Source organism: Trachinotus anak, unplaced genomic scaffold (assembly GCF_046630095.1).
Source record: "Trachinotus anak isolate AG129_WGS33_773 ecotype Australia unplaced genomic scaffold, CSIRO_AGI_Tana_v1 ptg000014l, whole genome shotgun sequence".
Classification (NCBI taxonomy): Eukaryota; Metazoa; Chordata; class Actinopteri; order Carangiformes; family Carangidae; genus Trachinotus; species Trachinotus anak.
In genome coordinates this window covers 5,988,818-6,001,052 of record NW_027273865.1, presented here as the reverse complement: position 1 = coordinate 6,001,052, position 12,235 = coordinate 5,988,818, and the positions used below count along the sequence as shown (strand labels likewise).

Here is a 12,235-nt window from a genome sequence, read left to right as displayed (position 1 = left end):
CCTTCTTAATTTTCAGCGGCAGGCAGACTTGAATTAATGTTTATGTCCATAACACTACATTAACCAGCATGCCTTGGTGGTGTGTGTAAACACCACACCACTTCCTATTTTGGAGTGTTCCAAGAGCAGGTAACGTCCGGTTAGAGTTTCCGACGCTAGAGGGTGGTAGCGACCGCTTCAATCTTCTACCACTGCTGACCCGCGCAACTAGCGTGAGAAGAGGTAGGCCGCAACCTTATTTTTAAACTTATTTTGCATCATAACTATGTTACAAACTGAACAAATAACGCATGTACAACATAACGTCCATGCAAAAAGAGAGTAACGATTGCAACTTGCATTTTCTGAGAGTTAAAGTTACTTGTCCTGCATCGGTTGGCGGGACGTTAGCTGCCGTTAGGCTAAGAAGGTTACTAGCGTTAGCCACATAGCGATAATCTAATGCTAATAACATCCAGGACAAATATTCCAGTGATAGTGTTGCCTTGCAAACAGCTACAAAAGTGAGGGTTAGTTATGATGCTGGGGTTACATGGTTAATAGAGCTGTAGTGGAACAAGATAAATACTGCACTGTCCATCCACCGCTGCTAGCTTAGCTAACAAGCTAATGTAGGTTGTTTGGCTAAGACTGCCGCGCAACAGATATCGATTTGAAACTTAGCAGGAGGTGGTGTTGTTAGCTGTACTTGACCATTTGCTCCCTCCTCTGTTTTGCTAGTAAAAAATAAAGGCAAGAAACATCTGAAACACAATGAGTGTCGACGTGAAGAAACTGAAAGTAAACGAATTGAAAGAAGAGCTCCAGCGCCGCGGCCTGGACACCAGAGGCCTGAAGGCAGACTTGGTGGAGAGACTGAAAGCCGCTCTGGAGGCAGAAGCTCAGGCTGATGTCACGGAGCCCGGTGAGCAGGAGCAAGAGTACACCCAGGACCAGAAAGACGATGAAGACGACGAGGATGGAGATGGAGAGGATGCCCAAGTGCAACAAGGTGATGATCATGTTTCTTTAGAAAGATATTTTGCTCTCCCATCAGACATTGGCAATATGAAAATAAGTTAATATTATGATAATATGTGTGATTTCAAAACTAAAGAATCCGTTATCTTTATATCTATATAACTCACAAATTAAACATTATGGAACCATTTTATGCCTGATTTTATAGTCTGTATACTTTTATACACACACTAAGCTGCAGCGGCTCCATATTTTAGATTTAAATACTTGTTGACTGACTTGTTTGAAAAAGTTTATTTAATAACGGCATTTCTCATAGAAGTCTCAGAATCTGACTTTAAAAAAAAAAACATGCCCTTCACAGGTATTTTTCAAGGATTGCCCATTATTTGTATTTAATTTGAATAATGCAAAATGCACTTGCAAATGAAGGTAAAGCAAAGAAGGTAAAATTATGCAAGTTCCAACAGCATGCATTGTGTTTATACGTCTCAGTTGTTATACACTTGAGTGAAAACTAAAAGTTTTGAATCTCCTTTTCATTTGCAGAAGCAGCTGATGATTATGGTGATGATGATGATGATGGGGATGGGGAAGAGGAAGGGGAAGGTGAAGGGGAAGGTGATGGTGATGGTGATGGTGACGGTGATGGTGATCTCCCTGAAGAGGAAGATGAGGCCAGAGATTCAGGTGGTTACTATGAGGAGGAGGAGCCAGAGGGCGAGCCCTACGAAAGTCAACCCACTTCAGACTCAGGTCACAGCATGCCTGACTTCACAGCAGATGTCGACATACCCAAATCTGATACAGTGTCTGAGGAACAGACTAAGCCTGAGCTGGAGCCAAAGGAGAACGTTGGGAGCAAACCAGGTGATTTTCAGCAGTTTATCAGCTAAACATGCAATATGAAACCCTATATGATGCCCTGTAGTCAAAATGGTTTGTCAGACACAGCAGAGCTTTACTGCTTTTTAATAGTGACACACGTCACTACAGAGGTGCAAGTTAGAGTCGGTGTGCAGTTTGCTCTGCAGCTACTCACTTCTGAATTGTTAAGATGGGTCAAATACAGTAGACAGCTTTTCCCACAGGTGTTATTTAAGTATATTAACAATCTCAGACTTAGCAGATGCCTTCTTAGAAATTCATACTAAACTAAGTATGACTTAACAATTAACAGCCAAGACTTACCAGAATCAAATGTCTGTCACATGCAGTTCTGCAAGGGCATTTAACTTGTGGTCTGTTTATTCCAAAAAATGCACACACAGTCTTCCTTTACATGTTTTCACTCATTTCTCCTGATTAGATTTGTTGACTAGTTTTAGTTTGCAGCATCTGTGGATATGGAATAAATTACATTCATATGAGTACATGTAGTTGGTTGATGTCACGTCATTCCTAGTATCACTCCACTTAAATTCAGAGTAACTGAAATCTAAAAACAAACATAACTATATTTAAATCAAGCATAACTTTTGTTTGTTTACAAGAAAACTCCATAGAGCCCCTCTACTTGTGAGGGAGAGAGAGTGCAGTGCTGTCTGTTGAGTCATAGGTACTCATATGATCTCACAACTTGAGCAATGCTGCCATGATTCATCATGGAAATTAGTGGAGGCAGTGTAATGTAAAAAAGGAAATAAACTAGAAACAGAACCAAACATTTAACACCTTTTCACTGTTGGACAGTTGATAGTGAAGTGGCAGACAGTAGGTGGAGGTGTATATGATCAAATTTTAGTGACACTGTCACACAAGTCTACATTCAGCTGTAGTCAGTGGTGGTTTTTATGTCTTGTCCAGCCCAAGGCACAGACATGAGAACAGAATAAAACATCTCTCCACTACATTGTCATTACAATTACTTTTTGCAGATATAGATATCTTTTTGATTACATTTGATTGCCCAGTTGTAACACTGAACATGTAGCTCACTGTTATTGTTCTTTTATCATTTAGAAATAAAAGTGGAGGTCAAAATGGAAGATGACCCCGAGCCTGCTGGAGACAGACAGGAGGATGTTCACAAGACAGAACAGCAGCATGGGCAGGATGACTCTGGTCAGGCTGAACAAGTCAAAGTGGAAGCTGACAGGGGTGGGCACTACAGCCGTAAGAGACCGTATGAGGAGAACAGGGGCTATGGCTATTATGAACACCGTGAGGACAAGAGGTATGCTCATTATAAATAAGTGATATTTTGCATTTTGCTTCCATCCAAAGCTCTAAATAAGCAAAACAGTACAGTGCAAAAACAGTAGAATAAGTGAAATGTATGTCATTGTCGATCAAAGTGGCTGTAAAGGTTGTTAACCTCTCACTTTCCTGATATTGTACAGATCGCGCACACCACAACCCCCCGCTGAAGACGAGGAAGAGAACATAGATGACACTCTTGTCACAATTGATACATGTAAGTAAGAGGATAAAATATGTCTCTGCCCAATTACAGATAACTTGTGAAAAATGTAGTCACAGCTGCGAAGAATTACCATCTCAGCTGGAGGCCCTCTAGCTGTGAGCTGATTGGCTTTTATTCCTCAAGCATTCCCCATCACCGTTTAATTTCAGTTTAGTTCTTTAGATTTCAATTCATTTATTAAAGTTATTATACAACAATTACATTTCTCTAAAGGTCAGGTCCATGACTATCAAATATTTTCAATTAACCTAAACTTTGCCAAAATCTGCAGGACAGCTTGTCTTCTGTGGTGTTTGACACATCAGAGTGAGTTGGAATGGTTTAGTGCACACTGAAAATAGATCACTGACCATGAGCCATGTTTAGTTTGCGGATCAGCTGACCGTAGTGTTTTGCATTTCGCTAAGCTATGGGTTGTGTACTACCTTCAGTAATAGTAAGCATTCTGTTTACACCATTAATCAGACAAGAGAAATGAATTCAGGAATGGTCTCCTGTCTCACAACTCCTTAACAACAGCTGTTGACAGTGTGTGAGATGCTTTTACCCCAGCATACTCCAAATCCTCCAGTGCCACTACTCCAAGTGCCTTGCCAGACGTCTCCCCTAGAGATATCTCTGCTGAACATGTTTGTACATTTTGCAGTCATGTTAGTGCTCAGAAACAATCACACAGAATTGTATGCCAAAGTCCTGCACACACTGACCTTAAGGCAAAAAAAAAGCATTGTAATGTCAAAGCTTTTTTAAGTAGCCCTAACTACTTGCCACCTACCTCAGTTATGTCATGTTTTGCATTTAAAATGCTGCATCTGTAGTGCCAGGTTTTACAATCAGTTACATTTACAATGTTTGGTTTCTTTTCAGACAACTGTGATCTGCATTTCAAAGTGTCCCGTGATCGCTACAGTGGTTATCCATTGACCATTGAAGGTTTTGCTTACCTGTGGGCCGGAGCACGAGCTACACATGGTGTCACCCAGGGTCGTGTGTGTTATGAGATGAAGGTAATATACACAGGATGTCACAGAATATTAAAACTACAGAGATGTAGCTGTCACAAAAAAAACTATCAAATGTCTGTGCTACCTTTCCTGACAGAGCTAGAGAATTTCATCTGGTGAGACACTGAGCCACTGTAAAGAATCTTTTTCTGTATCCTATGTGTACACTTGCCATAATGGTCCCTGATACACGAGACAAGATTTGTGTTGTTATTTTTGAAACAGTCTATCAGCAGCTCTTTTATTTCTCCTATTAACATATAGTATCTTTACATTTAAGTATTTGGTTACTCTTTGGCCTTAAAACTGTTGTCTGTGCAAACATTTTGGGGGCTGTTGGAAGCTAACATGGTTGGGAAGATTTTCAGACAATATGGGCCGTCGTCATTGTGAATATAAATCAAGAAAGGAGATAATATCCCGCACTGTCCTAACAATGAACTCAATCTTTACACCCTATTATTTTACAGAACTTGAAATTTTACTTGTTAAAGAAGTTAACAACTCGTTAGTTTATTATAACTGGGTCATTTTTAAAGCACCAAATATTTCCTGAAATTTTTCTCAGGGCTTGTTTTTGACCAGATTTTTCTCCCATTCTTCAGATCAATGAGGAAATTCCAGTGAAGCACCTGCCCAGTAGTGAGCCAGATCCCCATGTGGTCAGAATTGGATGGTCCCTGAACCACTGCAGCACTCAGCTTGGTGAGAGGAGCAACTTTCCGAACAAGCAAGATGATCTTTGGCGTGGATGAATCTGTGCTTTAACAGAGATCTGTGGTGTTAAATAGAAACAATGCATTCCCTTCTGTCATGTTACAGGTGAGGAGCCCTTCTCCTTTGGATACGGAGGAACAGGAAAGAAATCATCTGACTGTAAGTTTGCAGACTTCGGGGAGAAGTTTGGTGAAAACGACGTCATCGGCTGTTACATTGTAAGTTATGGCAACAGGGATTCAATTACTTAATCTTCTTTAAATATAGGATCATATGAGGATAATATGGAATTACTGTTTTTGATCATCGGTCATGACTCAAATTACACAATTATAGTAGTAATATCAAATTATGCAAAATTGAGATCAATTTGATTAATTCATAATTTAATTGTCTGGTTTTAACAAATATTTATGGCAATAATTTATTATAATAATAATTGTTGTTTTTTGTCCATGTAGTTGACAGTATACTATTAACAAGCCAAACTCAAGGGTTTTTTTTTGTACCTCATTACTGTGATTTCAGGACTTTGACAGTGGTGATGAGGTGGAGATGGCTTATTCTAAGAATGGTGTGTGGTTGGGTGTGGCTTTCCGGACAACCAAGGAGGAATTGGCAGGTCGTGCCTTGTTCCCTCATGTCCTGGTGAAGAATTGTGCTGTTGAGTTCAACTTTGGACAGAAGCGGGAGCCTTACTTCCCCCCACCAGAGGGATACACATACATCCACAATCTAGGGATGGAGGACAAGATCAGAGGCACAAAGGGACCTGCCAGCAAATCTGAATGTGAGGTAGGGCAGCACTGAAATGATTGCTTCTTTTGTAGAGTCCAGTCTGCCCTGAAGAAGTAACTCTGCTCAGATTTGAAACTCTTGCACTGTAAATGCAATACAGGCCGAAACTCTTGGCAAGACTGGAAACAGCTGTTCATGCTAACGTTGGCTATGTAGCAGTAGCAAAACTTACCAATTGCTCCTTTAATCAACATATTTAGATTTTAAAAGATTAAATATATTAAATGCATGCAGAATTAATCAATTATGTTTTTTTTTTTATTAATGTGTTTCAGATCTTGATGATGGTTGGCCTGCCTGCCTGTGGAAAGACTACTTGGGCCATAAAGCATGCAGAGACTAACCCAGAGAAGAAGTACAACATCCTGGGCACAAACGCCATCATGGACAAGATGAAGGTTGGTTTAGACCACCATTCCCCAACCACAACATACACGAAAGGTTTTACAGTCCATCATTTTGTCAATTTGACTTTTTGGTCTGCAGGTGATGGGTCTGCGTCGCCAGAAGAACTACGCTGGGCGCTGGGATGTTCTGATACAGCAGGCCACCCAGTGTCTGAACAGGCTGATTGAGATTGCTGCCCGCAAGAGACGCAACTACATCCTTGACCAGGTACTGCCCTCCCACCCACACTCTGCTCTGATTATCGCCACAGTCAGTCAATGTGCCCTGATGATCACTCTCTCTAATGGACTATTTATTTATCTTTCAGGGTGGCTCTGTGTATTATAGAGTAGAAGAAGCATTGATCACCCTCTTGTCACTTGCTTGTCATGCATTGTTAAAGAAAATGATTAATGGCTCTCATAAGTGACAGACTATTTCATGTTTTCATTCCTCAGTATATTTGCACTTGCTATTTCTTGTCATAATACAGTATTGTTTGTCTTGTGAATTCAACAATGTACAAGTAAACCATGACTATGTAAAGATGTTGAGAAACAAGTAATCTCTGACTGGTGAGTAAGAAAAACACCTTCTGTTGCTAATTTAATAAGACAGAGTTGATAGCTTTTTTTAAAAGCTATTTTTAAGTGAGATACATGGAACTTTTGAGTGTGTTTTTTAATAAATTGACCCTTAAGGTAAGTAATGACTAACAGCCTTTAGATTTTCAGGTCCTTGTGCTCAGCAAAAGTGAGAAAAGGTAGGTGGGTCTAGTGGTGGACTGTGGCTTTTCAGTGGATACTGTGAGTATGCACAGGTAGGTTATATTTGTCTGTTGTTGTCTTGAGTGGGACTAGAATCCGTATGAAGATGAGGTAAGTCGAGGTAAGTGTGGAGGGACCCGTCAGAATAGCAAGTTGTCTTTGATGTGGCATGCTTTTGTAGTGTGACAGGTTGATTGTGGTATAGCAGCTTTACTGGAATTGAGGCAGTTCAGAAAGAGAATATTCTGTTCATGAAGAATTGTCAGTGGTATCTGGTTGATTTGTAGATGTCGTTGGTTGGTGTATGAAAGACAGCTGTAGGGTTTGGTGCACTATTGGGAATCAAATAATATCCAATATATTTCCAAGTTCTTTATAATTTTGGTAAACCTTTAAGGTGTTAAATAAGTTATCTGTAAAAACTTTGTTCCCAGGGGCAAAGAAGCCTGAATTCTTGTTACTGTTAAATTGTTAAATCACATAAAATATCATAATAGTTACTAAATTAGTGACATTTCCAATTCCATGATATTTGTGGAAATAATTGAATATTGATTATTCCAATGTTGTTGTCATAGAAATATTAGTGTGACATTGACATTACATTAAATTAAAATGATAACGTTGTGTTGTTGGTCAGTGTAGAAACTGCTGGTTACTGTTGAGTGAACAGAGATTATTTCATTGTAGCTGGTAATTTTGTTGTTTGCCTGCTCAGAAGCTTTGCTGTTGTGTGGTAAAGTGTGTGTAACTGCTGGTGACAGCACATCCACTGTTTGAATAACATGACACAGCATGATGGTCACTTTATTCTTATCATCTGCATTAGTCTGCAGCGGTTGAATTCTGAATTTAACCTCTAAATTAGCCTTGCAATGGGTTTGTTATAAAGACGAAGTTCTTAAGTGGAAGCAGCTTCAAATTTAAAATACCCACAGATGTGTTAAAGGTTTTGAATCCATTTATCAATTTCTTAAAGGGAAGTTTGGACCCACTGTGTGTCTGTAGGTCTATGAACGTGTAGAGTTCACAATACGCTTGGATAGTTGGTATTTTGAAGAGTGGCAGTAATGATAGAAGATTTTGGATGTTATGCATCAATTGCATATCATGCAATTTGATAAAGGAAGTTTGTCTAACACAGTGAGGCATCTCACTCATAAGAATGCAGCACTTTAAATGTTCCCAGTTTTCTTAATGCTCCAAAATGGCTAATATTAAGTAGACTAAATCAAATATGACATGGCAAGATAAACAGAATAAAATTTCTTTATTTGATCATGTAAACAACGATAATCATGCCTATTCATTTATGAGAAATGACAGTTAAGTTTGTGTGTGGTTGTGGGTTTTTTTTTTTAATTTCACCATATATACATTTATATTTTCCTTACCCAGATAATTTGCAAAAATAGAGTAACGGTAAAGTGTAGCTATTGCAGGACACCTTTGGAAAACATTGCATGTTGTATCTAACTTTGCATTTACATCATTTGTTCTGTTCTGCAAGGGCATAATAGCGAGGGTTATAGTTTGTGATGTAGCCTTTGGACCAAAGGCACACCTCCTTTAATTGAATAATAATTGAATAAGCTTAGTAACTGCTATGTAAATACCAGTTTTTATGATTGATCAAAAGTCACATGTCTAATATGTATGGTCAGTTTAGATATTTTTGGGGTCCCTCTATGTCCATAATCACCATTCGCTAGCAGTCACTGGGTATCTGGATGCACAGACACAGGTAAGTCTGTGGAGTGACGAGAGGCCTCTAGTACTTGAGTAAAAACGTAGACTTGACATCCAAGCCAAACCTCTCTCACTTCATTATTGCAGGGTTCCAGCTTCCTCCCAGTGGAAAGCCATTACAAGTAAACAATAACAAACAAGCTTCTACTTCTTTCTTGTCACCATTGCTAGACAAATGTATATGGATCAGCAAGGAGACGAAAAATGCGTCCTTTTGAAGGTTTTCAACGCAAGGCTATTGTAATTTGTCCCACGGACGAGGATTTAAAAGAACGAACATTAAAGCAAACCAATGAGCAGGGGAAGGATGTGCCCGATCATGCTGTTTTAGAAATGAAAGGTAGGAATGCTGTGGAAACAACAAATAAAACACCAGATCTACTTTTTACTTTTTCTATATGTTGTCTCTAAAATCAAACTTGGAAGATGCCCCCTACCCCCTTCCCCTATCATAGCCTTTGGTCAGATATCAGACTTGGACATTTTTAAACAGTCCACATGAATTTGATTCTTCCTTATTTTTGCCCTCTATCTGCCACTTGCCATTCAGCTTACTTCTCACGCACTGCAAACTGAGACTTGGGCCTTGTTGAGGTCATGTAATAGTAGAGCCATTATTGCACAATTTGCTTCCCGGAAAATGATTTGATGATTTCCAAATGGCAAACTTACAAGCAGTCACATGCTCAAGTTGTTGGAAGTTAATTTGTAATAGCATTACATCAGCTGTCCTTGGTTTGCAGTGCTTTTTCCTCTTCTCACCAACCTAGTTGTCCTTTTTGCCCCCCTCCCCACCTCTACTGAAGTCTCCTCCCTTCCCTCTGTGTCTGCTTAAACAAATGTTTCCTCCATGTTCCCCTGGAGCTAACGTTTGTTCCCTTTTACCCTGCCCTCTGCTTTCATCTATCTGCTCTTAGTTTCTCAATGATTTCCACTGCCTCTGTATGGTAGTAATTATTTTTCATTTTGTTTTCCGGTGGTGTGGCTGCTCTGGTCTTCACTACAACCCCCTACCCCTCTCTTTCTCTCTCTCTCTCTCTCTCTCTCTCTCTCTCTCTCTCTCTCTCTCTCTCTCTCTCTCTCTCTCTCTCTCTCTCCATCCGTCTCTTGCTGGATGGGCTGTCTCTCTCCTCTCATCCTCCTGTGGTCACCTCTGTCAATCTTCAAGCCAACTTTACTCTACCTGAGGCTTGCGACTTCCTGGAGGCGGTGACGTTCATTGAGCTGCAGGGAGATGAGGCTGAAAAGCTGTTAAAGCAGTACAATGAGGAAGGCCGCAAGGCTGGCCCGCCCCCTGAAAAACGCTTCGATAACAGGCAGGGCGGGTACCGTGGCCGCGGCGGTGGGAGCTTCCAGCGGTATGATAACCGTGATGGGTCCCGTGGTGGCTACCAGAACCGCAGCGGAGATGGTGGCAGTGGATACAGAGGAGGTGAGCAGGGCAGTTTGCATGCCTCATACCGTATTTGCTCTTAAAGCTATAGTGTGTATGTTACATTCAAGTCACATGGCTAAATGTCTTTTTCCTGTAAGATGAGTCAGTGAAGAAGGCTTTTTAACAACAGTTCAGGTTGTTTTAACTGGGGCATGTATGTTGGTATCCAGTGAAGCTATGTGTATTGCTATAGCAAGATAATGTTTGTTCATTTGGCAGGGTACAATCGTGGCAGCTATAACCAGAATCGCTGGGGCAACAGCTACCGTGATGGAGGCTCTGATTCACGCGGTGGATATAACCGCAACCAGCAGTCGGGAGGAAGCTATAATCGTCCAGCCCCTTACAAGGGAGGATACAACCAGGTGTGTAGCCTGAACTTTATGTATAAAACTTGAGAAATGATGAAATGTAAAAAGCAAAAAACAAAAAAAAAAAACAACCAACACATTTTTATGAATCTATTCTCCTGAATGTTTTTGCTCCACCACCAGGGCTACGGCCAGAGCTACAATCAAGGGTACAACCAAGGCAGCTACAGCCAGAATTACTACAGCAACTACAGTCAGTACCCAGGATACAGCCAGAGCTATAGCCAGACACCTGCCACTGGACAGACGTACAACCACCACCAGCAACAGCCACAGCAGCAGCCGCAGCAACAACAGCAGCAGCAGCAGCAGCAGCAGCAGCAACAGAGCTACAACCAGCAATATCAGCAGGTAGTTGAAGAGTAATGAAACACTGCCCATCTGACAGTCCACTAAAATGGGATGAGGGAGTGAGTGAGCGATAGGGCCGAGTCTGAGTCCACCACAGCCTTTTCAACAAAGGAGCAAACCACAAACTTTTTGAAGCCACCTTTAAGTTTTAAGTGTGCAGGAGGTGTAACTGTTTCATGCTCATTCGATTTGGGCTGGAGTATTCCTTCTGCTGAAAATGACCTGTGTGTCTAACGCACATGCAAAATATAAATGCAGGGACAGTTTTAAAAAATAAAAAGTTAACGTGTTTTCATAGCTGTTTTTTTTCTGTTTCTCCTCTCCAGTATGCTCAGCAGTGGCAGCAGTACTACCAGAACCAGAACCAGTGGAACCAGTACTACAGCCAGTACGGCAGCTACCCTGGACAGGGCAGCCAAGGCTCATCTTCTGGTTCCCAGTAGCTTTGCCCTATATCTGTACTTGCATCCACCTGTGTCCTAAACACCTCTGACCTCTGCAGAAAATCGATTTTTGTACAGTTCCACCTTAAGTCACCAACCCTAACTGTCTCTGTCTGGTTTAACATAGTATCCTTCATTCCTCACCAATCAATGTACACCTAAACTGTATACAGATTGATGTCTTTTCATTTTTTTACTGAATGAAGTCTTACTCTAAGCAGTGACCGTGAGGTGGTAGATGATAGGTATCAAAACATTTAATGAATGTTATCATTATGCATTGAATGTGGATGTCTGTTGAACTGCAAACTCCACATTTCCTACAGGTTGAAGAGGTAATTGTATATTTCAAGGATGCGTAGTGTGAAAAAGTGATAGAGCAGGAAAAATACAGCAAAGCCTGAATAATTCCGTGTGTGTTGAGAAGCTTAACAAAGAACAAAAATGCATGCTTTTTACCTTCATGACCCTCTTCTTCATCTTGCTTTTTATTGTTTCAGTTACTGATTGATTGATTTTATTTACCCTGATAGATTTCAAACATTATGGAACATTTTTTTATAGGTGTTGATAATGTAGTATTTAAGCGTTAATCCAGTCTTTGAGAAGAATATTTTGCCACTCTTGTTGAGTAGTTCTATGTGCTTTTTTTTATCATGTTGTTATGGCTGTTGAGTCCAGTAGTTGAATCCCGTTCAGTCAAACCCATTTTTTTCTACCTGAAAATGAAAATCTGATTATGACCAGTTACCCAGGCTGTCTTCTTGTCTTTATACAATAAATACGATTGTATACGCCTGTAGATGTCAATGTCATCCTTTCTTTAAA

General features: G+C 40.4%; 1 protein-coding gene across 1 annotated transcript; it reads left to right on the top strand.

Moving 5' to 3' along the window:
- The first annotated feature begins 88 nt into the window (after nucleotides 1-88).
- hnrnpul1 (heterogeneous nuclear ribonucleoprotein U-like 1) lies at nucleotides 89-12,209 on the top strand. Its single transcript, XM_071496418.1, has 16 exons — nucleotides 89-222; nucleotides 721-991; nucleotides 1,510-1,830; nucleotides 2,923-3,136; nucleotides 3,303-3,376; nucleotides 4,253-4,392; nucleotides 4,995-5,094; nucleotides 5,212-5,324; nucleotides 5,635-5,901; nucleotides 6,180-6,302; nucleotides 6,391-6,519; nucleotides 8,979-9,147; nucleotides 9,976-10,239; nucleotides 10,462-10,607; nucleotides 10,737-10,964; nucleotides 11,291-12,209. The coding sequence occupies exons 2-16, from the start codon at nucleotides 754-756 to the stop codon at nucleotides 11,405-11,407; spliced, it is 2,643 nt and encodes an 880-aa protein (XP_071352519.1). The 5' UTR covers nucleotides 89-222; nucleotides 721-753; the 3' UTR covers nucleotides 11,408-12,209.
- The last annotated feature ends 26 nt before the right edge of the window (nucleotides 12,210-12,235 follow it).